The following is a 26,590-nucleotide window of genomic DNA, read 5'->3' as shown; positions in this document are numbered from 1 at the left end:
TTTTTGGGACTTAAGAAAAATTAGAAATTATTTTTTTGGGTAAAATAGATATAAAATATTGTTTGGGGACCTATTTGATATTTTAATAATAGTTTAGGAGTAAAACTAAATATTAACCTTTTTGTAACATTGTCACATCATAAATTTAATATATTTAACGGTGGTGGGATGATTTTATTATAAATTATAATCTTAGTGATCAATTTATTACTTTTAAAAATTCAGCGATGAAAATAAAAAAATTACTCAATCAATTATTTACCCAAAATGTTATCAAAATCACTTAAAAAGAAATCTTTTATTTATCCAAATATTATAAAAATTTCTCATGTAGCATGATCCATCGGACCATATCTGACGGCTAGGATGAACCTACAAATCTCAAGATATATATAAAATTTCTTTACTACAATCTACCCTGGAATTGGCTTCCAAGGATCGCAGCCGCCCCAGCTCCAATGCTTCCCAAAGCTTACCGAACCAACTCAATCAACTTGAAGCCGTCTCCGATCGTTGCCCTTGCTACCAGCCCTGACGACTCCCAAATTGCGGCATCTCGTGAGGATGGCTCCCTCGAGATTTGGGTTGTCTCTCCCGGCTCCGTTGGCTGGCATCATCAGCTGGTACCCTCAGCTTTTAGTTTTACTTCACATTAATTTATTGGTGTCTTTGTGTATACTATTCGTGGAGATTATATTTGTCGAGTTTCTTCGCTGGTGTGGTGTCGCGTTGGATCAAAAGGCCTGTCTTCTGGCAGGTTGTTCTCCTCCAGTATTGATGGCTCAGTCTCGGAATGGGATCTTTTTGACTTGAAGCAGAAGGTTATTTCGCATTCATTTTCGTCGCTTTTTCTTCCTTTCCATTTTTGCTATTCTCTGCTTTATTAACCTGCTTGTTGAACTCAACCGGGCTGTAGTAGATGAATCCAACTTCCCTAACTTCAATGAATGCATTTCGATTAGTTTCTTATGATCTATTGAATAATGAGGATAATACCTGAGTTCTGAGGCCCGCTTTTCTCATTTTCTTACGGTTGCCTTACTGTAGGCTTAATTTTTTTTTTATGATGGTTAACTTATCAAAATATTGCTTTGATCGAAGGAGAGTGACATATGGTTTCACAGATTTTACTGATAGACTCCAGTTGAATGCATTTCCTTCTGTTGTATTAGCTCTCTAATGTGCAAGGAGCGATCAGTAGAAGTTAGCTTGTATTCATTGTTTATTTATGTGATAAAACCCTTTTGCAGATTGTGCTAGAGTCAATTTGGGTTTCCATATGGCAGATGGCTGTGGCACCTATTAGTAAACTGCCAACTCATGAAGAGACTAGGTCTCACAATTTTGGAAATGGTGATTTGAACAACAAATGTGAATGTAATGATACTGATGATGATGAAAACTGTGAAAGTGAAGATGTTTCAGAGTCAGAAGAAGCTCATCATAAACTAGTTATGGAAGATAGACGTGTAGCAATTGCTTGTGATGATGGAGCTGTGAGGATTTACACTATTTCTGATATGGATAAGTTAATCTACCTTAAATCATTGCCCCGGGTTAGTGGTGAGATACCTACACCTAAGGTACTATTCTTCTTAGTTTATTGCTCTTATTTTTTACTTGAAGCTTATTCGTGGTAATACTATTTGCAGGACGTGCACTAAGTGTGACCTGGAATCATGATTCAAATAGAATATATTCAGGGAGTAGTGATGGGTAACTTTTTCTTCTAGTGAATATGATGTTATTCATGTTATTTTATGACAAAAAATGTTTATCCATATAATACTTGTTTATTAATTTATTTTTTTGATTTATTTATAATATTAATTTCAATATCGCTGAAATTCTATGTAGGAATGGTAATTGAGCAGGGCAGAGGTGGGGGATTGCCTCTTCCACTTCTGCACCTTCTTTCATGGATGTTAAAAACATCTATCTCCATGTATATCGGTTACATTCATAACCGCTTTATCTGTTTTATTTGCTTTACCCATTTTTTATAAGTTATGGATATAATTTACCATATATAGTTCATTAGTATGTATAATATACATTTATATTAAAATATTTATATTTCTTGTATATATATGATTCTAGTATGCATATATGTCTAATATATATCATAAATATATTAAAGGGATACATATAGTATTTTAAGTGGTAAAATATTTATTCTAAAAGGCGGCAAGGAGCAGAGCACGCATTTACCAATGTTGATGCATTCCATTCCCATCTCCATCTTAAAGGAAAAGAAAAAGAGAAAAAACATCTCCATTTAGAGTTGATCTTTGCAAAATCCATGAGACAGATTACAGAGCGGTTGCTCTTATTTTATCCAATTTAATCTTTTCTAGCTGGTAACATCTACACTAACCTTCCTGCAGGTTTATTAGATGCTGGAATGCTGATTTGGGTCATGAAATTTTCAGAAGTGTTGTTGCTCTTGGAGGTTTGGGCAGTGGGCCTGAGTTTTGCATATGGTCATTACTTTCTTTGAGGTACATATCATATCTTCTATCTCAACTGAATGAGCACTCAGTTGCAATATGTGATGAAATGTCAATGGCTTATCATGAATGGTTAATGTGATTCCTTTTGATGGTTGTTTTATTGTTAAATTCAGGTGTGGAACTGTTTAGTGCAAACAGCACTGGATCTTTTCAGTTCTGGAATGGTGATAATGGGACTCTTCTCCAGGCACACTCTAACCACAAAGGTGATGTAAATGCCTTGGGAGTAGCTCCAAGCCTGAACAAGGTGTTCTCTGTTGGGTCTGATGGACAGGTATGGATGGCAAGGGGTGGGGGGTGATCTTTTCACCCTTTTTTTAAGTTTAAATTATTAAAACAAAGACAGAAAATAATAGGTGTACAATTCTCTTTCTCAGCTATAATTTCTTTTTGGAATTTAGTTGCATCAAATTATTAGATTTAATCTTGGTCCTTGTCACTAATGTCTAGTGTGTTCTCACATTTTATAGGTTATTCTTTATAAGTTTTCCAGTGAGATGCTTCAGTCTGATAATGACAAATCATCTCCTGAAATTTTTAAGAAATGGGTATTTGTCAGTTCTGTAAGGGATTGTAAGCACTATTTTTAACCCAAACCCCAATTACAAGCAGTGGTTGCATCAGAGTCAATTTACACGGACGCACTAAATCCGCCTTCAAGAGCGAGGCGTAAATTTCTTAATATGGTATTGGCACTGATGAGAAAGTTGGTATTGTATTCTCCCTTCTCTGCCATCTATTTTCATGGGTGTTGGTCCTCTTCACCTTAGGCTGAGAAACTGTAACACTGGCTGCGTAGTTCTTATTATAAGTGCTCGAATAGTTTACTTCGTTGTCTTTCTTCTTAAAATAGAGTTTCTTCGACCCTTCTTCTCCTTCAATCTTTCCACTTCTGATGGCATTCTCGATTAATTCTCCGGAAATGACCAAGTCAGCAAAGTTCTTGGTAGCATTTCCTAACAGATGCCCCAGATATGGAGCCTTTAGGGTATTCACAAAGATAACTATAGCCTTCTTCTCCAGCAATGGGGGTTGTACTTGTGATGCCATATCGCGTCATCTTTGGGCGTACTGCCTGACGGTTTCACTGTGTCGCTTTTCCATGTTTTGCAACTTCCACCTGTCAGGTACCAGGTCAATGATGTGACGATACTGTTCTAAAAATGCCCGTGCCAAATCCCTCCATGATTTGATATGGGATCTGGTCAACTGATTGTATCATTTGATTGCCGATTCAGTTAGACTGTCTTGGAAGCAACGCATCAACAATTTTTCATTTTAAATTTGACCCGTCATTCTTCTGCAGAACATAGTGAGGTGAGCTGATGGGCAAGTAGTTCCATCATATTTTTCAAAGTTTGGTGCTTTGAACTTCGGGGGCAGTATTAGATTGGGAACCAAGCTTAGCTCCCTTGCGTCCATTCCGTAGAATGGTTCCACCTCTACTGATCTTATCCTTTCCTCCAGGCTTTTCAACTGCTGGGTTATTTCACTGTTAATCTTTTCTTTTTCTGATACTTCCTGAAAGTCGGGTGGCAACTCCTCCACGCCTGAATCAACAGGTCTTACCCTAGCAGCTGATGGGTAATTGTTTTGAAATGCGGACTCAATATAATTTTGTTGATTTGCCATGTAGACACCTGGGTGAGCTTCTTGCAAAGCTGACGATCTAACAGAAATGTGCACTGGGTGAAATCGGGAGGATGCGGAGGGTCTGGTGTAAACCCCGGATGGTGCTGGGAATCAGATGTAAACCCAGCAGGATGTGACGCTCCTGGTCCAAACTCTGGAGGATGCGAGGGATCTTACTCGGATGACGTTGGTTGGTCAATCACGGTCCTTCCACTCGTAGCATATTTTTTAAATATCCCTTCGATCTTTTGCAGCAGACAGACTTGCGAGTTTGCCATCTCTGTTTCCATCTTACTTAGTCTCTCTCTCATTTCTTCTTGAGCTTCTCTTTGGTCTTGTTCAAGTTGGGTTAATCTTGTCTCCATTTTCTTGGTTGTATTACGAGTACCGTAGGAGTGTGAGGTAAATGTCAGGATAACTACAAATGATTTGGAAATTATATTTATTATTTGGTGAATTTTAATGAATGAATAGATTTTTATAATGTAATCATTATGATTTTAAACATTTAGAGAAAAACATTTGAAAATGCAAATGCAACTTGATATTGATTCCAAAATAACTTAGTTTATACAAAAAGTACTAAACAACACAATGTCTAAGCACTTAGGCAAAGAAAGCACATTAACATGGAAACTAAACGTAGAATCTTGCCTTATCCCCTAATCTCTCGAGCTCTATCATTAATCCCATGATGCGTCGTTCTTCTTCTGATTCTGGGATCACAAAAACTCTTAAGGCTTCCGCTTTTTCAGATAATTCGTAGACTTGACGAGCAACACCATGTGCCTGATTCACTGCTCTCTCCATTGCTTCATGTTACCTCTGAATGGTGTCCTGAGCTTGCCGTAGCGTAGTTCCAAGTTCTGGATTAGTCAATGGTCGACTCTCTTTTAACTGCTGAATTCACTGATGGCATCTTTGTACTGTAACTTCTAGCTCAACAATCTTGGTTTTTAAGACCTCGTTTTTCTGTCTGGCTATCTCTTGTGCGGAAGAGTGGATCAACCTTGCTCTTTCTAGCTCTGCTATCATCTTCTTTAATATCTCATTTTCTTTTTGAAGACGGAACTCATTGCTATTGTAAGAGTTCTGAAAAGTCATCCAAACTAAGTAGTTGTGCTTCGAGTTGCTCAATCTGTGCTCGCCTCTGTGCCAATTCCTGGTTAGCCTTATCTCTTTGCTCTCTCATTCTCTAAGCGTGCTGCAGGGCTTGTTTCTTTTCTTCTTTGCCCCTCCTTGCACTTCTCTCGTCAGCGTGATGATCTTGGTTATGAACCCTTTAGGTCGGATTGCCTTGGTGTAAATGGAATGCCTTCTAACATTCGGGATGTTCAACAAAGTCGTATACTCTTCCAAGGTAGGGGTCATGTCCACTTTACCGAAATGAAATATCTGTAGGCTGGATTCCAATATTCGGCCTGAGCTCGAACCACCACTGAATCTATTAGTACTCAGCATTTCTATGCTGTCGCCGTATATCTCTCTGAATAGTGCATTCTCATTATCATCTTAGGTGGCCCAAATTCTTGACAACTCAGTCCAATGCGCCTGCCTGATTCGGATAATTACATTCTCTGGCAAACTGATTCTTTAGTAGTGACAAGGTTGTCTCCGAACCGCGCCTGCCCGGTACTCGGACCAGGTCTGAACACTGATTTCATTCTCAGTCCCATCGTAAGACATTGTTATCTTAAGCTCTTTTTATAATAACTAAGTAATCTGGGAATCAATATCGTTTATGAAATGATGTGATATAATAATGATACATTTAATCTTGAAAACAATCAATAAGTTAGTGATATTAGAAAAAATCAATGAATAATTAGCGAAAATTTAAAGTATCAAATGCGAATCAAAGAAAATTAAAAATCCTAACATAATGTGAAGAAGTTTTTCTAAGTTATCCGCGTGGCTTTAACGGGGTAGGCTTACTAGATTCTCTGTATGTGGTAGGATTCTAGCAAATGTTCTCGAGCAATTTTTACAATTTGCTAAAGTTGACTCCGATTCTGGCCTATTACTGACTTGCGAATCGGGTTTCGCTCAGGGGATCACACTACTAAAAGCATACCTCGAAACTGATATCCGGATAGACAACTTAGGATGTTTTCCAGAGATATTTTATTAGACCTACACAAGGAAGCCCAATGATCATCGTGAGGTGTGACGTTTCTCTCTACATAAGTAAATCATGTTGGTTTTTTTAAACAAATTGAGAGTCGATCCTCGAGTTGGTTACATGTATTTATGATTTTGAAAATTACGAGTTCAATCTTATTTAATTTACGGTTCATTATGTTATTTAAAAAAAAAATAGATTTTCTCTGGTTAAAGCTTGTGCTTTTGTGAATTTATTTAGGACTACTGCATATCATAGCTCTAAACCCGAGCTCAAACCCGATTTATCTAAGTAGAGAAAAACGTCACACCTCACAAGGAGCATTGGGTTTCCTTGTGTGGGTCTAATAAAATATCTCTGGAAAGCATCATAAGTTGCCTATCCGGATATCAGTTCCGAAGTACGCTTTTAGTGGTGTGATCCCCTGAGTGGAACCCGATTCACAAGTCTGTAATAGGTCAGAATCGGGTTCAACCTTAGCAGGTTGTAAAAATTGCTCGGGAACCTTTGCTAGAATCCTGCCACATACAGAGAATCTAGCATGTATCATTATCATATCACACTATTTCATAAACGATAAAAATTCCCAAATTACCTAGTTATTATAAAAAGAGCTTAAGGCAACAATGCCTTAAGATGGCACTGAGAATGCAATCAGTGTCCAAACCTGGTCCGAATACGGACAGACGCGGTTCGAGGACAACCTTGTCACTATTGAAGAATCAATTTTGCCAGAGAAAGTAATTATCCGAATCAGGCAAGCGCATTGTGCTGAGTTGTCAAGAATTTGGGCCACTTGGGATGATAATGAGAAGACACTGTTCAGAGAGATATATAGCGACATCGTAGAACTGCTGAGAGTACCAATAGATTCAATGGTGAATCGAGCCCTGGCCGAGTGTTGGAATCCAACCTACAGGTGTTTCACTTTCGGTAAAGTGGACATGTCCCCTATCTTGGAAGAATATCTGATTTTGTTGAACATCCCGAATGTTAGAAGGCATTCCATTTACACCAAGACAATCTGACCTAAGGGGTTCATAACCAAGATAATCACGCTGACGAGAGAAGCGTAGAGGGGCCAAGAAGAAAAGAAACGAGCCCTGCAACACGCTTAGAGACTGAGAGAGTAAATAGATAAGGCTAACCAGGAATTGGCATAGAGGCAAGCACAAATTGATCAGCTTGAAGCACAACTGCTTATTTTGGATGAGACTTTCCAGAACCCTTACAACAATAATGTGTTCCGTCTTCGAAAAGAAAATGAGATGTTAAAGAAGAGGATAGCGGAGCTAGAAGGAGTAGGGTTGATCCACTCTTCCGTACAAGAGATAGCCAGACAGAAAAACGAGGCCTTAAAAGTCAAGATTGTTGAGCTAGAAGTTTTTAGTACAGAGATGCTATCAGCGAATTCAACAGTTAGATAAGAGCTAACCATTGATTAATCCAGAACTTAGAACCGCGCTACGACAGACTCAGGACACCATTCAGAGGCAGCATAAAGCAATGGAGAGAGCAGTGAATCAGACCCGTGGTGTTGCTCGTCAAGTCTACGAATTATCTAAAGAAACGACAGCTTTTAAGAGTTTTCGTGATCCCAGAATCAGAGGAAGAACGACGCATTATGGGATTAATGATAGAGCTCGAGAGATTAGGGGATAGGGCAAGATTTTACATTTAGTTTCCATGTTAATGTACTCTATTTGCCTAAGTGTTTAGACGTTGTGTGTTGTTGAGTACTTTTTGTATAAACTAAGTTATTTTGGAATCAATATTGAGTTGATTTGCATTTTCATATGTTTTTTTCTAAATGTTTAAAATCTTAATGATTACATTATAACAATTCATTCATTTATTAAAAGTCACCAAATAATTTGTAGTTATCCTGACATTCACCTAACACTCGTACGGTACTCGTAATACAACCAAGAAAATGGAGGCAAGATTAGTCCAACTTGAACAAGACTAAAGAGAAGCTAAAGAGAAAATGAGTGAGAGACTAAACTAAGTAAGATGGAAACCGAGATGGAAAACTCGCAAATCGGTTTGCTATAAAAAAGATCGAAGAGATATTTAAAAAATATGTTACGAGTTGAAGGACTGTGGTTGACCAACCAGCGTTATCTGAGCAAGATCCCTCGAATCCTCCAGGATTTGGACCAGACCCTCCGCATCCTCCCGGTTTCACCCTAGTGCACATTTTGTTAGATCGTCAGCTTTGCAAGAAGCTCGCCCAGGAGTCTACATGGCAAATCAACAAAATCATACTGAGCCCGCATTTCAAACCATTTACCCACCAGCTGCTAAGGTAAGACCTGTTGAATCAGGCGTGGAGGAGTTGCCACCTGACTTTCAGGAAGTATCAGAAAAAGGAAAGATTAATAGTGAAATAACCCAGCAGTTGAAAAGCCTAGAGGAAAGGATAAGAAGAAGTTGCATGATTGAAAGAGGAGAAGGGTTGAAGAAATCCTATTTTAAGAAGAAAGACAACGAAGTAAACCATGAGAGCACTTATAATAAGAACTATGTAGCCAGTGTTACAATTTCTCAGCCTAAGGCGGAGAGGACCAACACCTATGAAAATAAGGAGTTGGATCAGCATCAACTTTTTGCTCGATTCTATCACAGGAGGTAAATCAGCACCGACATCGCGTTCAATTCTATCACAGAAGGAGGTGGATCAACATCTCGTTTGATTCCATCACAGAAGGAGGTGGATCAACATTCCATCACATAGTGAAAAGAATTTGTTCAACCTTGGAGAAAGACGGGTCGGCATCCCAGCCCAACACCAACCCAAGCCCAACAACTACTCTCACAGACCCGTACCCAAACCATCTGACCCGATTACAGACCCATATCCGACCTAAGGCCCAACCGACCTGACCCTACTCACCTAACCCTAGGCAACTTGCTGCCTCAACTTGCTGCTGTCGCCACCAGAGCACTGTCCCCTGTTTCCTGCCACTACCAACTCAAAAGGGATAAGTGCATGTGAGATTTTATCCAAAGCATCATCACACCACAAGTTAATTTTTTATTTTGAATCTATGTAAAAAAGAGGCTATAAAATACAAATAAAACGTAAGAGAAGGGAGGTTTTTTTTTACTCTCGGTTTTTCCAAAAAGAAATAGAAGCAAAATCAAGGGTAATTTCTTTTTTTTATGTTCGAAATACAAGCAAATAAATATTTTTTTGTGTATTCGAAATACTAGCAAGATGTATAGAAAAATAATTATTTAGCAAGTAAAAAAGCCATGCATGTTACCTAATAAAAGAGAAAAGAGTGAGGGTTTTACCATGGGGTGTTGGTTCATCTCCACGGTGGCCGGAGTAAGGAGAAGCCGAAGCGTCGATGTTAGTTTCGAGGTATTTCCGAGTGTGTTTTTGTGTTTTTAGCCTAAAATAAGATCCTAGGGGGTTAGATCTGGGCAATAGATGTGTTTTGGAGAGATTTGGAGTAGTTTGGGAATTCTGGCCGCCGTGTGCGGTGGTCGGACAGAGGTCGGCGGCTATACAAGACGACCGATAATGGGCCGGCCAAGAGGTTTGGGAGAGCTCTCGAGAAGCTCTTGCATTTTTTATGGTTTTGGGTGAAAATAAAACAAGTCTAAAAGGTGGTATATATAGGCTAAGGTAGTGGTATAATTGCATCTTAAATGCCTCCATCTTTGCCGTGTCTAACATTTTGGTCTCTATAGGGACCAAAATTGATATTACACCAATTTATTAAACATGTTTTAATTATCCAGTAAATTTATTATTTGAGTCATTCAAACTTAGCTGTGTTTTTACATTTTGGTCACTGGATATTTTGTTTTCAAGTTATTTTTATTTTATTACTCAGTTTTGTTTTATTTTAATTTAGTCCCTGTTAGTTCTTGATTTAACTACTGAATTCAGTTTGATCCTTGTTTATTTTTTTATTTAGTTACTATCTTTTATTTTCTTTCATTTTAATCCTTATAATTAGATTTTATTACAATTAGGTCCTTATCTTTTTAATTCTTTTAGAGCCCGATATTTTAGTTCTTTTCCCTTTTAGTCCCTCAAATTTCGATTAAACTTTTAATATTGACATAATTAAATAGGTTAAATAGAGCCTCTATTTTAGCTTAGATTTCAAACTAATCTCTTAATTTAGGGGATAATTCGAGTCGGCCCTCGCGTAAACGCTTGAGGGACCATCTCGGTTATTTGATTCAATAATTATTTAATATCAAATAAGATTAATACTAGAGACTACATATTTAGATTTGAGCCCCAAGGTTTTTTAATTCTCATAATTTAACACCTTAAGTTAGAAAAAACCTTAATTTATTTTAGATTAATTAGGATTGAATAAAATTTTGTTTGATTGCATTTTATTTTAACTTTAAGGCACTGTTCACTTATTTAAGGAATTAATAGTATATCTCCTGCAATTATGCTCAGGGGTGACTACTGGTGATTCTCTAAATAGGTCAACATCCTTTTTAAAATCACATCATGTTTTCTAAAAACGAGACAATATTCGGTTATTAAGCACAATAACTGATCTTCCGCATTTACGCTCGGGAGTGAATGCTATCGGCCTTAATAAACGAATACCCTTCTCAACTTGGTATCCATAAGGATTTTCAAAGGATTTTCAAATTTTTGGGCGCTTGTGGTGTGCTAATCCTTTCCTACGCGTAACCGACTCCCGAACCTGATTTTTGGATTTTCACAAACACTAAAACTCGATATTTTAATAAAAATAAAACGTTTTATTAAAATCACCTGGTTTTTATGGTGTTCCAATCTCACCTAAATGAATGGCGGTGATTCCTCACATTTCGAAATATTTTCGAAAGAGAAAACCCCCGAGTCGGTATTGGTCTTTCCCCGCTCGGGCGAAAACGGTGTCGACAGGGTTCATACCCATATGATGTTAGAGCCTTGACAATGGCAGTGCCCATCAGTTCTGAAGGTCTGTTCATGCTTTTGATCCCATGCCTTTTATTGTTTTATTTATTTACTTTTGAACTTGATTTTAAACTTTTTTCCTTCTAATTTCTAGGTTTTTATCTGATGAGGCAAAAGACTTGCAAGAAGACGAGGAAAAAAGTAAAAAGATCCCGATCAAGGGAGAAGAAGCCCCTTGATTTCTGTTGTGGTAAATGGGCTCATTTTGGAGTTCCCATGCTTGTCTCTGCTGGCGATGATGCGAAGTTGTTTGCCTACTCTGCAAAAGATTTTACTAGGTTCTTCCCACATGATATTTGCCCTGCACCTCAGAGAGTTCCAATACAACTGGTCACTAGCACAAGGTTCAATCAGACTTCTTTTCTACTGGTTCAAGCATCTTGTTGGTTAGATGTGCTCACTGTTCAAGTTCCTGATGTGGGTTCTGGTCCCTATGGTGATCCTGTGACCACTAATTTAGTAGCTCGGGTTAAGAGTTCGGAAAATCATTTGCAGTGCAATGTCTAGCTCAGGGGAGCTTTTTGGTTATTCTGACCACATTAGATCCAATCTATTTGCACTAAGGAGGCAAGCTGGCCAAAGTACATGGACCATTAGTAAAAGGCAACTTCCTCAGAACCTTCCATCTGCACATTCTATGGTTTTTACCTCTGATGGATCACGGTTGCTGATAGCAGGGCATGATAGAAAGATCTATGTAAGCTGGCTTTCTTGTATTATCCTAGTTGTACTTTTTAAATTGTGAATTTTCACAAAGTTATCTATCTCCTGATTTTTGGTTTTTAGGGGAGCAGAATGAGTATTTCCATCCTCTGAACTAACTTTTAGGTTTATTAGGTCTTTCACCTCTTTTCTAATGGCTTACTCAAATCAAATATTTTCTACCTCAAACTTGGAAATTCTGATTGTGTGTTAATATTGTAACATGATATGAATGTATGAATCAAACAAGGAAAAGAGCTTCCAATAGCAGAGTGTAGAACTTCTTTTAACCTCCCTAAACTATAGAATATGTGACTTTTGATAATGTGTTTGTGTGATCTTTGATAATGACTTACTCTCCTGGTTTTATAGATTGTGGATTTGGAGAGCTCGAAACTACTGGATACCTTCATACCTTGTTGTCAGGGGCACGAGAAGGAAGGGGACCCCCTGGTGGTGAGCCTCCTATTACTAAAATGTTCACAAGTTCTGATGACAAGTGGTTAGCTGCTATCAACTACTTTGGAGATATATATTTATTCAATCTGGAGATACCAAGGTAAGAAATTACATGAGACAATTGCTAAATAGGTATTTCTTAATAGCTAAGTAGTTGATATTGCCATTTCAAATATATGATTAATGCTGATGACATGAGGACAGGACGGCTGAATGTTCTATAATTTTTCGTTTGCTTTGTTTTTCTTTTGATTAAGTTATTGTTACTCTGGACTAGGCAACACTGGTGTATATCAAGATTGGATGGCACCTCTGTTACTGCTGGTGGCTTTCCTCAGAATAATAACATGCTTATTATCACAACATCTTCAAACCAATTCTACATATTTGATGTGGAAGCTAGACAATTGGGAGAATGGTCAATGCATCAAACATTCACTCTTCCCTGAAGATTCCAAGAATTTCCTGGGGAGGTTATCGGTTATCTTTCTCCCATCAGTCAAAATCAACATCTGTTGTGGTTTATAGTGCAAGGTGCTCTTCTTATACTGTTTGCCTTATGATGCTGCAGTGCTTTAACATGCTATGTTGTCATTGTAGCTGTATCTTTATATTTGTCATTATAGCAATGGTTTACTTTTTATACTTAAAACCGATTGCCTGCTGATCTCTTCCGCTACCTTCTCATCCTTGCATAATAAATATGCTACTATTTTGTCAGCATTTTATCTTAAAAATGCTTTTAAGCATTTTGGAGATCTAGTAAATGTATGGTCTTCTATAGCTGTGGTGCAGACATGGAAAAATATTCATTATGGCTAATTGTCTGGGGATTACCATGTTGCATTCACCGGAAACATTCCATTTCTATGAGTTCTTATTTATTTATTTATCATTAAGCATTTTAATGGATGGAATTGGTCGCTGCAGGGCAATGTGCTCAATCGATTTTGTTCAGGCAGTAGATGAAGACAATGAAAGTGAATTGGTTCATGAAGCCTTGTTGAATCTTCAAGGTTCTCTCACAAAAACGAAATGGAAACGTTTGTTGAGTGATGGTCGTCAAAAAGAGTCTAAACAGACCGGTTGAACAAATAATTTGGATATAATTGGTTTTCGGGACCCCGTTTTATTTATGGGACACATCGCAAGAAATTCCGTCTTGATCATAGACAAGCCATGGATGGAAGTGGTAAAGTCTTTGCAATGAAAGTGATTGGTTCATGAAGCCTTGTTGAATCTTCAAGGTTCTCTCACAAAAACGAAATGGAAACGTTTGTTGAGTGATGGTCGTCAAAAAGAGTCTAAACAGACCGGTTGAACAAATAATTTGGATATAATTGGTTTTCGGGACCCCGTTTTATTTATGGGACACATCGCAAGAAATTCCGTCTTGATCATAGACAAGCCATGGATGGAAGTGGTAAAGTCTTTTGATACTGCACCTGTTCAGGCACATATTTATGGGACATAACTTGTTGTTTTGGTAGACGAAAATCTGTTGCATACCTTTTACTAGCATTGCTTTCCTCGATTTTTGTAAACCAGCTAAATCAGTTTCGTAGGGTTTGATTGATAGTTTATTGAGTTGATTTATCGATTCTAGGCAACTATTGTTGTTGCAATACTGTTATGATTGGTTTCTTGATATGAGATGAGTTGGTAATGTTAAATGATTAATAGTGCTACAATAGTCAACTCATCTGAATTATTTAAACGAATTAATTCAAATATTAGTATAAGGGAATAATAATGACAAAAGCTCTACATTAAAATTTAGATTTAGGGTCCGTTTGCTAATGCTTTTAAAAATTACTTTTATTGAAAAAAAAGTTTATTTTAACTGTAAAATCATGTCAAACATGGAAAGAGAAATAACGGTGGAAACAATAGTTTTAAATCAATCGGAAAAGATAGGGTTTTAAACTTTTTTTATTTTGTGTAAAATACATTTTTATTATAATTATATTTTTTATTTGTATTTTTTACAGTTTATATATAATATTTTTTTAGATTTATTATAGTTTACAATTGATATGATTCATATATAAATGTAAATATAATTTAAATGATATATTTTAAATTTACAATATAATGTATGTAATTGACATTTTATCTTTTCAAACTCACTTTTTAAGTAATTCAAAAAAGTTAAATTTTAAACTATGATTTTAGAAAAATATAATTAATTATTTAAAAACCTCAATAGAAAAAAAATATATAATTTCATCACTCTTCGATTGTTATAAAAAAATAGTTATTTACACCCTATATTTTCATTCGCGTGTATATATATATATATATGACATATTTATGAATTTTATAAATTAATTTATAAAAAAATTAATAATATAACAGTTAAAATTTTAAACGAGTGTTACTGCCAAGTGAGTATATTTACAAATACATCCAAGTTTAGAAATCAAAACTTATAATTAACGTGAAATTTAACTTTTTATTATTATTAATATATATAGATGGAAAAACTCTCGAGATAATGTTCATGAAATAATTATTTCACGAGATAATGCACTCCCCATATTATTTGCTGAAATAGGGTGAAATCCACAGTGTTGGTCGTAGGTCGCCATGTCTTTCGGGCGACCTACTACGTTGCCAACTTCCCAGCGAGATGCACAAAGAGAATGAATGTTTGAACGTTTTGCATGAAACATGCACGTCCCCAACACATAGGTCGCCATGCCCTCCGGGAGACCTTGTAGGTCACCATACCATCCGGTGGCCTTATAGGTTGCCATGCCATTCGGGCGGCCTTGTAGGTCGCCATGCACTCCCAACATCCTACCACTGCATACTGCTCCCTCGTGATTCCTTTTGCAGCTGTTCACGAGACCTCATGCATGCAGCTGTAATAGCTGCATTATTGCAGCATGATTTGAGCTGCAAAGTGCAGCAATAATTCATGCAACAGCTGGCGTGATTCCCTTATGCATGCAACCTTAATAGCTGCATTATTGCAGCAGTTCACGGGTGGACCAGGTTGAACCAAAAAATATTGTCATTGATTCAATATATTGCTGCAATAATTCATGGGTGAGGGGGGTTGTCGATTGTAAGAAGGAAGAAAAAGGTGACGAAAAGGAAGAAGAAAGAAAGAAGGTAACTGAGCATAATTTAAATTAGTTTAAATTATTAGTTAGTTAGTTAGTTAGTTAGTTAGTGGGAATAGTTTAGGTTAGTTATATAATATAACAAAAATTTAGTTAATTACTTTGTAAGTTTAAGTTAGATTAATGTTGAAGAATAATATTTAATTTGTTTGTTGAATCATAATAAATTGATATATATGGTTTATTATATGTCGTTATTTTATTAAAAAATAGTTATAGTTTATATTAAATCATTTATTATGTCGTTTAATTTATATTAGTTTGTTAGTTTGTTGATATTATATTATATGAAAAAAACTAGTTAATTTGTTTTTTAGTTTTTTAGTTTAAGTTAAGTTGTATTATAATAAAAAATAGTTTATTAGTTTAAGTTATAATTTGTTATTTGTTCTTGTGCGGTGTAAATTAGTTAGTTAACATTAGATTATATTAAATGATTTTTTAAATATTCTTGTTTAATTTTTTTTACAGATTCATTCGAATGGCTGACCAAATTCCACTGCTGAGGCTTGACAATGAACATATTTCAAGTCATTTGGGAATAATGGTAAATAAAATATTTGTTTAATGAATTATTAGTAATAAATATTTGAATATTATTTTATGATTGTGATAAATTATTTGTATTATTTAATTGTAGGAGGACGAGCAGCGAGTCCTTCGTCATCAGTTACATAAAGTGCCCAAGCCACACCTATTGATAGAAGAAAACTTGCAAGAGGCTGGATTTTGGTATGTAACATTTGTGCGAGATTACATGTTGGTCCCAGGTTTGATCAGTGTGTTGATTGAACGTTGGAGACCAGAAACACACACATTTCATTTGTCGTGTGGTGAATGTACGATAACTCTGGAGGATGTGGCAATGTAACTCGGGGTCCAAACAAATGAGATGCCGGTGGTAATGTCACATGAGTTTAATAATGTGGCACAACTTTACAGCTTGTTTCTTGGGAAAACGCCCGTACCACCAGAGTGTAAAGGGTAGCGTGTGAGGTTGTCATGGTTGAAGAATGAATTTAAGCTTCAACCAAATAGTACGGAGCACGAAATTATATATGCAACATGAGCATATATATTACAGTTGATTGGGGGAATTTTGATGTCAGATAAATCCGGTAGTTATGTTCACACTCAGTATCTTCTTTTTTCAAGAAATTTTGAGAATAGTAAGCAATATAGCTGGGGATCGGCGATATTGGCGTTCTTGTATCGTGAGATGTGCAAGGCATCATTAGTTGTGAATGATAATAATACAGCAAAAATCGGTGGATGTCTGTTGCTGCTACAATTATGGGCTTGGCATAGACTTCCGTTTTTTACACCGATTAGTTGGACTGCGGTTGACTTTCCACTTGCCGGAAGGTAATATGAATTATCTATTTTAATATAAAATATTTATTATAAAATATTTATTTTGATTAAAATTATTGAACAAAATGGTCATATTTTTGTTTTGATTGATATACAGATGGAGGCATAAAATTGAAGGCACGGGGTTGGTACACAACAACATTAAAGAGTTCAGGCTGAAGATCGATATTAAGGCCAAAAAGGAGGTATGTATAATCTATTATTTTTAATTATTATTTGAATTAACTATATTATTTGATTTAAATCAATTTTATTGTTATTTAATTTTACAGTTTAATTGGAGACCATACATGAATGAAGAAATTTTGGCGTTGGTGCCACACGATGTTTTAGATGGGTTTCAATATTGGTGTACTGTTACACCATTGATCAATTTTGCTTTTGTTGAAATCCAATTTGGGGATAGAGTAATGAGGCAATTCCACTTCCACCAACCTATTCGCGGAGTCCATGGGATCATGACCTCCTCCAAAACTTAGATGTCGTCGACAGGTGAATTAGGTTGAGACGCATGACCACCTGCACAAATTTGATGGTCATCGTAAAGAAAATGTTAATTGGGTTGAGAAGCATGCAACCTACATTAATGCTTGAAATAATAGGGCTTCATTCATGCCAACTCTTGACGACATTCAAGACGACGACTTTAATTTTGAGACTTCGGCTTACCTTGCTTATTTTTGGGATAATGGAAAGTCGTTCTTGATAACAATGGTAGAGATGCGATAGTTTTTGAGGTTTAAGAAAAGATTTGGTAAAGCTGAATACTCTCTACCGAGTGAGAGTGGGAGTTCATCTCAATAACCTGAAGCAGAAATGACCGATGTGGATAATAGCGCACCACAACCGTTCAACGATGCGGGATCGTTGTATCACGAATTTGATGATGATTCTACTATCCCGACATATATACCAGAGTTTGTGCAGCCTGAGGCACCCATCTACTCTCCCATGTTTGCGTCGACGTATGACTTTGAACACATAGCAGTTCAAATGCCCCCAATGAATGAGGAGAATGGGTACCATACTCCTGAGCAACCGCAACGACCACAACGCATCAGACGTCCGCCCCGACATTATCATTCAACAACACCCCGGCATCGGCAACAATTGTAAACTCGTTTGTTATTTGTTACAAATTAAATATTGAATTTAGACTAGTTTTTTTAACCTTAACAAATTTGACATATTTATAATGATTTTTAGTATCAAATCATTATTATAATTTCATTACTAGTAATCATTAGTAAATCTTTAGTATCAAATAATTAAATATTCATAATAAATAATTATTAATAATAATTACTAAATCATTATTATCAAATCATTATTATAATGATTATTACTAAATCATTATTATAATGATTATTATCAAATCATTACTAAATCATTAGTACATTAAATATTAAAATCATTATTATCAAATCATTACTAAATCATATAATTATTAAAAAATCCTATGTGTTTTGATTTAAATAAGAACAGATTTGCTATTTGCTAAAAATTAAATGGTTAACGTTCGAATCTCTTTAAAAAACTTGATTACTAAATCATTAGTAAATCATTAGTATCAAATCATTAAATATATAGAAATCATTAAAAAATTCGACTATATATAAATTTAAATTCGAGTGGTGTACACTTGTAAACTCATTTGTTATTTGTTACAAATTAAATCATTATTAATGATTAAATCATTATTACAATTTCATTATTACTAATCATTACTAATCATTACTTAATCATTAATATCAAATCATTAAATATTAATAATAAATCATTATTAATAATAATTACTAAATCATAATTAAATCATTAAATATTAATAATAAATCATTATAATAATAATTTATCAACTTGATTATTAAATCATTATTATCAAATCATTATTATAATGATTATTACTAAATCATTATTATGGTTAATTGAACCACACGTCCATTCAAATTTGTTTAAGTCCTCGAATTATAAATGTCATATCAATTAGGTCCCTCTATTTAAAAAGTTTGTTCGAATAATTTATCAAAAAATTATTAAATCATTAGTATTAAATCATTATTATAATTTGTTGAGTTAATCAATCGATGGAATCGGCCAAGAAGGGGTGAATTGGCAATAAAAATTTTGGTGGAAGCTTTTGCAGAAGATTGAAAGTAATTGCACAACGATTTACAGTGGTTCGACTTTATCAACCAAAGTCTACGTCCACTACCTTAGCTACCACACTAAGGATTTTCCAACAAATTCACTAATTTGTTCTTTCTTTTGAGGCCAAAGATATAACCTTACAATTCCCTCAAGAATATACCCTAATTCTTGAGAACACTCTTTTCTCAAAGAGAAGATTACAAATTTGCAAACTTACAAGAAAAACCTCACAAGGCAAATATGTTTGCACAATTCTAGAACAAAGAAAGAACACTCAAGAATAAATACAATTGAGCACAATAAGTGTTCTTGAAAGCAAAATGAAATTGAATGAAAAATAGACTTGAAATGCTCAAACTTGAGGTTTGATGCTTTCTCTTTGATTCTCTCTTGATTCTAGTTGCTTGATGTTTCTTGTTATTGATCAATGACTTCTAAGCTTGTTTAAATACACCTTGAATCACTTCTGAACGTTGGGATCATTAATGAAGTTATTGGAGCCGTTTAAGTGTGAAAACAATTAATATTTCTGCTTGGAGAGTGGGGGGAATCGGTTCCCTAAGTGTAAAATTAAAATATTTTGACCGTTGATCAGGGGGAATCGGTTCCCTCCGAGCATACTGGAATTTCTTGGAGCCAAACCCTTGGGGGGGGAATCGGTTCCCTCTGGACATACTGAAATTTTTGGCTTTGAAATGGTTCGAAATACTTTGAAAAATTATTTTGAAATTATTTTAAGATTAAAACTTAATTTTACACTTGAGTAAGGATTAAAAATGACTTTTGAAAGATTTGGAGTAATATTTTGATATTCGAATAATTATATCGAATATACTTAGAAAATCTTTAGGAAAATCTTAAAATTCATTTATCTTAATTTGTATATCGAAATATCAAAATGTATTCAAAAATCTCCCTCTTTTTGATATAACAAAAACATTGTGGTAATTATAAGATTTGAAATCAAGTTTGAAATTACTCCCCCTTACTCTAACACTACTCCTCTTTAAAACGCTTTTAACATTTCTCCCCCTTTTGTTAAATCAAAAAGACTCGTAAAAGATTTTAAACAAGGTTCTGAAATCATTTAGCCAATTGATATATATATATATTATATATAGATATATATATATATATATATATATCTTAAGCTGCTAAGATCACAATCAAGAGAACGTTAGCATTAGTTTCATAATCAATATTCTAAACAATGTGACATGGCAAAATTGTCATATAGCTATTGATGTAAATGATGCAATAATGAATAAATTTAACCAAACCAAATATATAGAAATATAAGTTCAAACATCCAAAGTAAAAACAATCCAAAAACATTCAAAATGTTGAAACAATAAGCTTTAAGTTCAAAGTACTAAAGCATAACACAGAATCAAGCATCCGTAGGAGGATCGGGAGGAGGAAAATGAGCTTGCATAGCGGCCATATCATGTGAGAGTGCATCAATGCGTTCATTCATAGAAGCATTGTTTGTGCGTATCTCCCGGAGAATTTCCAATTATTGAGCTCCCATTGTGGATAAATGAGATTCTATGAAAGTGAAGCGAGAATCCATGGAAGCATATCAGAAATCGAATGTCTCCATAAAGGATCGAAAGTATGGAGGCATTTGATCCTCTGGTTGTGCTTGTTCCTCTGCTCGTGCTTGTTCCTCTGCTCGTGCTTGTTCCTCGTGTTGTTCTGGTTCATCGTTGGAGTTCGTCAACTTCATGCGGTTGCTCACCGGTACGAACCCAAAGACCAGTTTCTTCATTGACCTTCCATCCCGATTTAGTTAAAGAGAATAGATTGATTTGGTTTTTGAGGGGAAAGGAAGCATCAAGACCAACTCTAAGCCCAACCTTCTTAAACAGATTACTAAGAATACAACCGTAAACTAAAGATGAACACAATTTCTTATTGGGAACAAGATTTACGGTTTCGACAAGTTCAGCAAAAATAATCTGTAGAAGGTTAATTTTGTGATTATTTTGGACACAATGAAGCCAAAATAGATCTAAGGCTCGAAGAGTAGAGTAGCGGCCTCCGGATGGTCGAAACCACCAAGAGATAATGAGGTGAAGAAAACGATCATGAAGGTCTAGAACACTTGCACTATCCCTTCGCTTATACTGAGATCCTACCGTAAGTTTTTCATTGTCTAACCCTTCATTATCTAATCCTAATGCTTTGGCAATGGATTCTGAGTCAAGATGAAAGAATCGTCCTAGAAGATAGGATCGAATCCCTATGGTTAAGGTTTGCTCTCAGTTTTTAATGCAAACAGCATTAGAGTAGAAGATACGAACAAGTTGATGGTAGACAATGGGTTCAAGCTCAAAGAGTTTGTCAAATTTCCACTCATGAAGAGTAGGAAGATGACGAAAATTGATGTCTAGAATGACTTGAAGAGATGGGATACGTTCTTCCCGGATTTTGTAGGACTCAAAGTATTGGCAAAACCTATAGTAGATATTTTGTTTACGACCGGGTTCATTGAAACAAGAATTGAGAATGGTCATGTTTGGATCATCGGGATTAGGAATAGGAATTTGTAGGATAGGTGGAGGATTTGGAGGTGAGTTTGGAGGTTGGCTAGAACGACTAGAGGAGGTCCTAAAACGTTTATGATACATGGTTTAAGATAATCGGAATGGAAAGATAACCTGCATTTTTAAAAACATATGTATGAAAAATAATCAATCCCAAAACTCAATTAAGTCCTCAATATTTTAAGGTTCTCTAAATAATTCCTAATGGGCAAAGTTTTTGAAAAACTTATTGAAAAATAAAGTTTTGAAAATCAATATATGTATAGTTTTCATAACAACGTAATTCAATAAAAACACAATAATTTGAAAAATAATTTTTTTATTTCGAAAATTTCAAAAAAAATGGAAAATTCTTGTGTTTTTATGAAATTAGTTGTAAAATCTAGTTTTTAATCACTAAACAATCAATGTCCGATCTAAAGTTCAACCTAGAACTAACTAAAAACTAGTTTGTTGAGTTAATCGATCGATGGAAATGGCCAAGAGGGGGGTGAATTGGCAATAAATATTTTGGTGGAAGCTTTTGCAGAAAATTGAAAATATTTGCACAACGATTTAGAGTGGTTCGACTTTCTCAACCAAGTATACGTCCACTACCTTAGCTATCCACACTAAGGATTTTCCAACAAATTCACTAATTTGTTCTTTCTTTTAAGGACAAAGAGTAACCTTACAACTCCTTCAAGAATTATACCCCAAATTCTTGAGCACACTCTTTTTCAAAGAAAAATACACAAATTTGCAAACTTACAAGGAAAAGCTCACAAGGTAGATTGTTTGCACAATTCTAAAATAAAGAAAGAACACTCAAGGATAAATACAATAGAGCACAAATGGTGTTCTTGAAAGCACAATGAATATTGAATGAAAAATAGGCTTGAAGTGCTCAAACAATGAGTTTGATGCTTTCTCTTTGATTCTCTCTCAACTCTTGTTGATTGTTGTTTCTTGTTATTGATCAATGGCTTCTAAGCTTGTTTAAATACACCTTGAATCACTTCTGAACGTTGGGGATCATTAATGAAGTTATTGTAGCCGTTTAAGTGTGAAAACAATTAATATTTCTGCTTGGAGCGTGGGGGGAATCGGTTCCCTAAGTGTAAAATTCAAATATTTCGATCGTTGATCAGGGGGGAATCGGTTCCCTCCGAGCATACTGGAATTTCTCGGAGCCAAACTATTCAGGGGGAATCGGTACCCCCTTGGGGGGGAATCGGTTCCCTCTAGACATTCTGGAATTTTTGGCTTTGAAATGGTTCGAAATACTTTATAAAATTATTTTGAAATTATTTTAAGATTAAAACTTAATTTTACACTTGATTAAGGATTAAAAATGACTTTTGAAAGATTTGGAGTAATATTTTGATATTCGAATAATTATATTGAATATACTTAGAAAATCTTTAGGAAAATCTTAAAATTCATTTATCTTAATTTGTTATATCGAAATATCAAAATGTATTCAATAATCTCCCCCTTTTTGATATAACAAAACATTGTGGTAATTTTATGATTTTGAAATCAAATTTTGAAATTACTCCCCCTTACTCTAACACTACTCCTCTTTAAAACGCTTTTAACATTTCTCCCCCTTTTTGTTAAATCAAAAAGACTTTTAAAAGATATTAAACAAGGTTTTGAAATCATTCAACCAACTGATTATATATAGATAAATAGCTTAAGCTGCTAAGATCACAATCAAGAGAAACGTTAGCAATTAGTTTCATAATCAATATTCATAAACAATGTGACATGGCAAAAATTGGTCATAATGCAACTAATATGTAAATGATGCAAAAAAAACCATTAAGATCAAAATGAAAGTTAAAACCAAACCAAATATATAAGCATGTAAGTTCAAATATCCAATTATCCATCAAATTCAAACATCCAAAATAAAACAATCCATGAACATCAAAATGTTTCACAATTCAAAGTTCTGAGTTCGAGATGATAAATCCATTGACCCGTTTCCTTATCCTTTTTTCCATCTTGCTTTCTTCAAGGAAGTAAGATTGATTTGGTTTTGAAGAGGCATAGGAATATCAGAAGAGACCCTAAGACTGAGTTTGATAAATAAATTACTAAGGAGACAACCATAAACCAAGGTTTCTATGTTCTTGGAAGGAATAGTGTTTATAGAAACTCACTAAAGATGATTTGTGGTAGATTAATCTTTTTTTATGTTGGATACATTATATCCACCATATATCTATGTTCCTAAGGATGAGTACCTACCTCCGGATGGTCTAAACCACCAAGAGATCATATAATGAAGGAATCTAAGTTCTTAAGGTACTCTCACTATCCTTAGACTTATAGGGTGAATCCACAGTCTATTTTTCATTAAACATGAGTTATCTAGTCCAAAATGAGTAGCGATTGTGCCAGAGTCAATAAAAATGAATTGTCCTAAAAGTTAGGATTGAATTCCTATAATTTCATATCGGCGCTCGTTTTGGACACATACCACATTGGAATAGAAAAATGTGGACTAATTGATGATAAACCAAAGGTTTGAGTTTAAAGAGTTTATCAAACTTCTAGGATTTAAGAGTAGGAAGATATTGGAAGTCCGTATCTTCTATAACTTGAATCGAAGGGATACGTTCTTCCCGGATTTTGTATGACTCAAAACAAGTATGGTACCTATGATATAGATCTTGTCTACGACTAGGTACGTGAAACAAGAGTTCAGAATGGTCATATTTGGGTTATTTGGATTAGGTGGAGGAATAAGAGGTCGGTTTTGACTTGAGCAACTAGACAATGTCCTAGGTCGTTTAGGATTTGACATGGTTTAAGAATCGGAATAGAATATGTAACCTGTAAATTTAAACACATGTATGCAATATAATCAAACCCAAAACTCAAATGAGTCCTCAATATTTCAAGGTTCTCTAAATCGAATCCTAAAGGGCAATGTTTTGAAAAACTATTTGGAAAATAATGTTTGAAAATCATAATACATAGTTTTTATAAAAACAACATAATTGAATAAAAAACAACAATTCTTTTTATTATTTTTTATTTCGAAATTAAAAGATAATTTTGAAAAATTGAGTGTTTTTGACGAAATTGGTTGTAAAATCATCATATAACCAATGCTCGATGTAATGTTCATCTTAGAATTAATAAAAACTAGTCATAAGTTCAAAAATCAATGAAATAGAGGATTTTGAAATATTACCTTGAAATTTTGGATTTTATGAGAATGTGATGTTGTTTGCAAGGATTAGAAGTTGAAGAAAGATCTAATTCCGACTTATATTTGATAATTTTGGCAAAAGTGGAGATTTAGAGAGAAAGAGAGGATGAACGATGTTTAAAATAGAAGAGAAGGTTTTGAGAGAAAAGGTTTTTTTGGGCGTTTAATAACCAGAACCCGTGTGGGGTATCGATTCCCTAAAGGAGGGAATCGGTTCCCATTCAAAGGGGGAATCGATTCCATTCAAAGGGGGAATCGGTTCCCCTTCAAGGGGGTATCGATTCCTCCTGTACTAAAATTCAAAAAACTATATTGTAAACACTCAAAATGTTAAATTAATTTCCTCTAGTGGTATTGGCAACTCATATTACGAAAAATTAACTATATTCAATCAATCAAATCTATCATTAAAATTTATTTGAACATATAATCAATTTTCACAAAGAATCATAAACTCCCCCTAACTAATAGCAAATAATGCAATCAAAACTAATTATAATCATTTTTCATTTATTCTTAAAAGTGCTAAAATTATTTTAAACACTAAGTGAAAAAAGGTCAGTTAAACCTAAATCTCTCCTAAGTGTCCAAAATCTTCCTGTCTAAAGGTTTTGTAAAAATGTCTGCTAATTGGTGCAAAGTATCAACAAATTCTAGAACTACATCTTCATTAGTGACATGGTCTCTAATAAAGTGATGTCTAATTTCAATGTGCTTAGTTCTAGAGTGCTGGATGGGATTTTTAGCGAGACAAATAACACTAGTATTGTCACACTTGATAGGAATGATACCTACTTCAATTCCATAATAAAAAAGTTGTTGTTTCATCTATAAAACTTGTGCACAACAACTACCAGCTGAAATGTATTCAACTTCAGTAGTAGGTAATGCAACACAATTTTATTTCTTTGAAAACCAAGAAATTAGCATATTTCCAAGGAATTGACAAGTACCGGAGGTGCTTTTCCTATCTAATTTGCATCCTCCATAATCCGCATCAGAGAAGGCATGCAAGCTAAAGCTAGAGTCTCTAGGATACCAAAGTCCTAAACTAGGAGTGTCCTTAAGGTATCTAAAGGTTATCTTAACAGCTAGTAAATGTGATTCCTTAGGGCATGATTGAAATCTAGCACATAAGCAAACACTAAACATAATGCCCGGTCTACTTGCAGTTAGATAGAGCAAAGAGCCAATCATTGACCTATATAATTTAACATTCACACATTTACCTCCTTTATCTATGTCAAGCTTTGTTGATGAGCTCATTGGAGTGTCATGAGGTTTCCCATTTTCCAGTCCAAACTTCTTGAGCATATCTTTGACGTACATAGCTTGATTGATGAAGATGACATCTTTTCTTTGCTTGATTTCGAGTCCCAAGAAAAATGAGAGCTCCCCCATCACGCTCATCTCAAATTCACTTTGCATTAGCTTGGAAAAGTCTTGGCAAAGAACATCATTAGTAGAACCAAATATTATATCATCAACATAAATTTGAACTACTAATAAATCTTTACCTTTATTCTTTAAAAACAATGTAGTGTCAACCTTCCCTTTTGAAAAACCTTTTTCAATTAAAAAGTTTGACAATCTTTCATACCAAGCTCTAGGAACTTGTTTTAAACCATAAAGCGCTTTTGTCAATTTAAGAATATGATTTGGAAATTTTGAATCTTCAAAACCTGGAGGTTGTTCCACATACACTTATTCTTTTATAAAACCATTTAAAAATGCACTTTTAATATCCATTTGATATAATTTAAATTCATGAAAACATGCAAATGCTAATAACATTCTAATTGCT

The 26,590-nt window shown here is 34.8% G+C and overlaps 2 protein-coding genes across 2 annotated transcripts; both read left to right on the top strand.

Moving 5' to 3' along the window:
• Positions 1 to 666: 666 nt before the first annotated feature.
• On the top strand, positions 667 to 3,081 carry LOC120212580 (WD repeat-containing protein PCN-like). Its single transcript, XM_039210843.1, has 6 exons — positions 667 to 821; positions 1,251 to 1,563; positions 1,653 to 1,716; positions 2,388 to 2,501; positions 2,627 to 2,787; positions 2,984 to 3,081. Exons 2-5 carry the CDS (start codon positions 1,287 to 1,289, stop codon positions 2,640 to 2,642), a joined length of 471 nt encoding a protein of 156 aa, XP_039066774.1. The 5' UTR covers positions 667 to 821; positions 1,251 to 1,286; the 3' UTR covers positions 2,643 to 2,787; positions 2,984 to 3,081.
• An 8,113-nt stretch (positions 3,082 to 11,194) lies between these two features.
• LOC120212614 (WD repeat-containing protein PCN-like) lies at positions 11,195 to 13,466 on the top strand. Its single transcript, XM_039210862.1, has 6 exons — positions 11,195 to 11,219; positions 11,310 to 11,651; positions 11,728 to 11,928; positions 12,290 to 12,476; positions 12,654 to 12,794; positions 13,307 to 13,466. The coding sequence occupies exons 1-6, from the start codon at positions 11,195 to 11,197 to the stop codon at positions 13,464 to 13,466; spliced, it is 1,056 nt and encodes a 351-aa protein (XP_039066793.1).
• The last annotated feature ends 13,124 nt before the right edge of the window (positions 13,467 to 26,590 follow it).

The sequence above is a fragment of the Hibiscus syriacus genome, unplaced genomic scaffold, assembly GCF_006381635.1.
Source record: "Hibiscus syriacus cultivar Baekdansim isolate YM2019G1 unplaced genomic scaffold, ASM638163v2 tig00110013_pilon, whole genome shotgun sequence".
Lineage (NCBI taxonomy): Eukaryota > Viridiplantae > Streptophyta > Magnoliopsida > Malvales > Malvaceae > Hibiscus > Hibiscus syriacus.
This window is presented reverse-complemented; position numbering and strand designations above follow the sequence as displayed.

Coding starts and splice junctions, on each gene's coding strand:
- LOC120212580 (XM_039210843.1), top strand. CDS start 1,287: ATGGCTGTGGCACCTATTAGTAAACTGCCAACTCATGAAGAGACTAGG. Junction 1,564..1,652: donor ATCATTGCCCCGGGTTAGTG/GTGAGATACCTA, acceptor TACTATTTGCAG/GACGTGCACTAAGTGTGACC. Junction 1,717..2,387: donor TATTCAGGGAGTAGTGATGG/GTAACTTTTTCT, acceptor ACCTTCCTGCAG/GTTTATTAGATGCTGGAATG.
- LOC120212614 (XM_039210862.1), top strand. CDS start 11,195: ATGGCAGTGCCCATCAGTTCTGAAG. Junction 12,477..12,653: donor TTCAATCTGGAGATACCAAG/GTAAGAAATTAC, acceptor ACTCTGGACTAG/GCAACACTGGTGTATATCAA. Junction 12,795..13,306: donor GCTAGACAATTGGGAGAATG/GTCAATGCATCA, acceptor TGGTCGCTGCAG/GGCAATGTGCTCAATCGATT.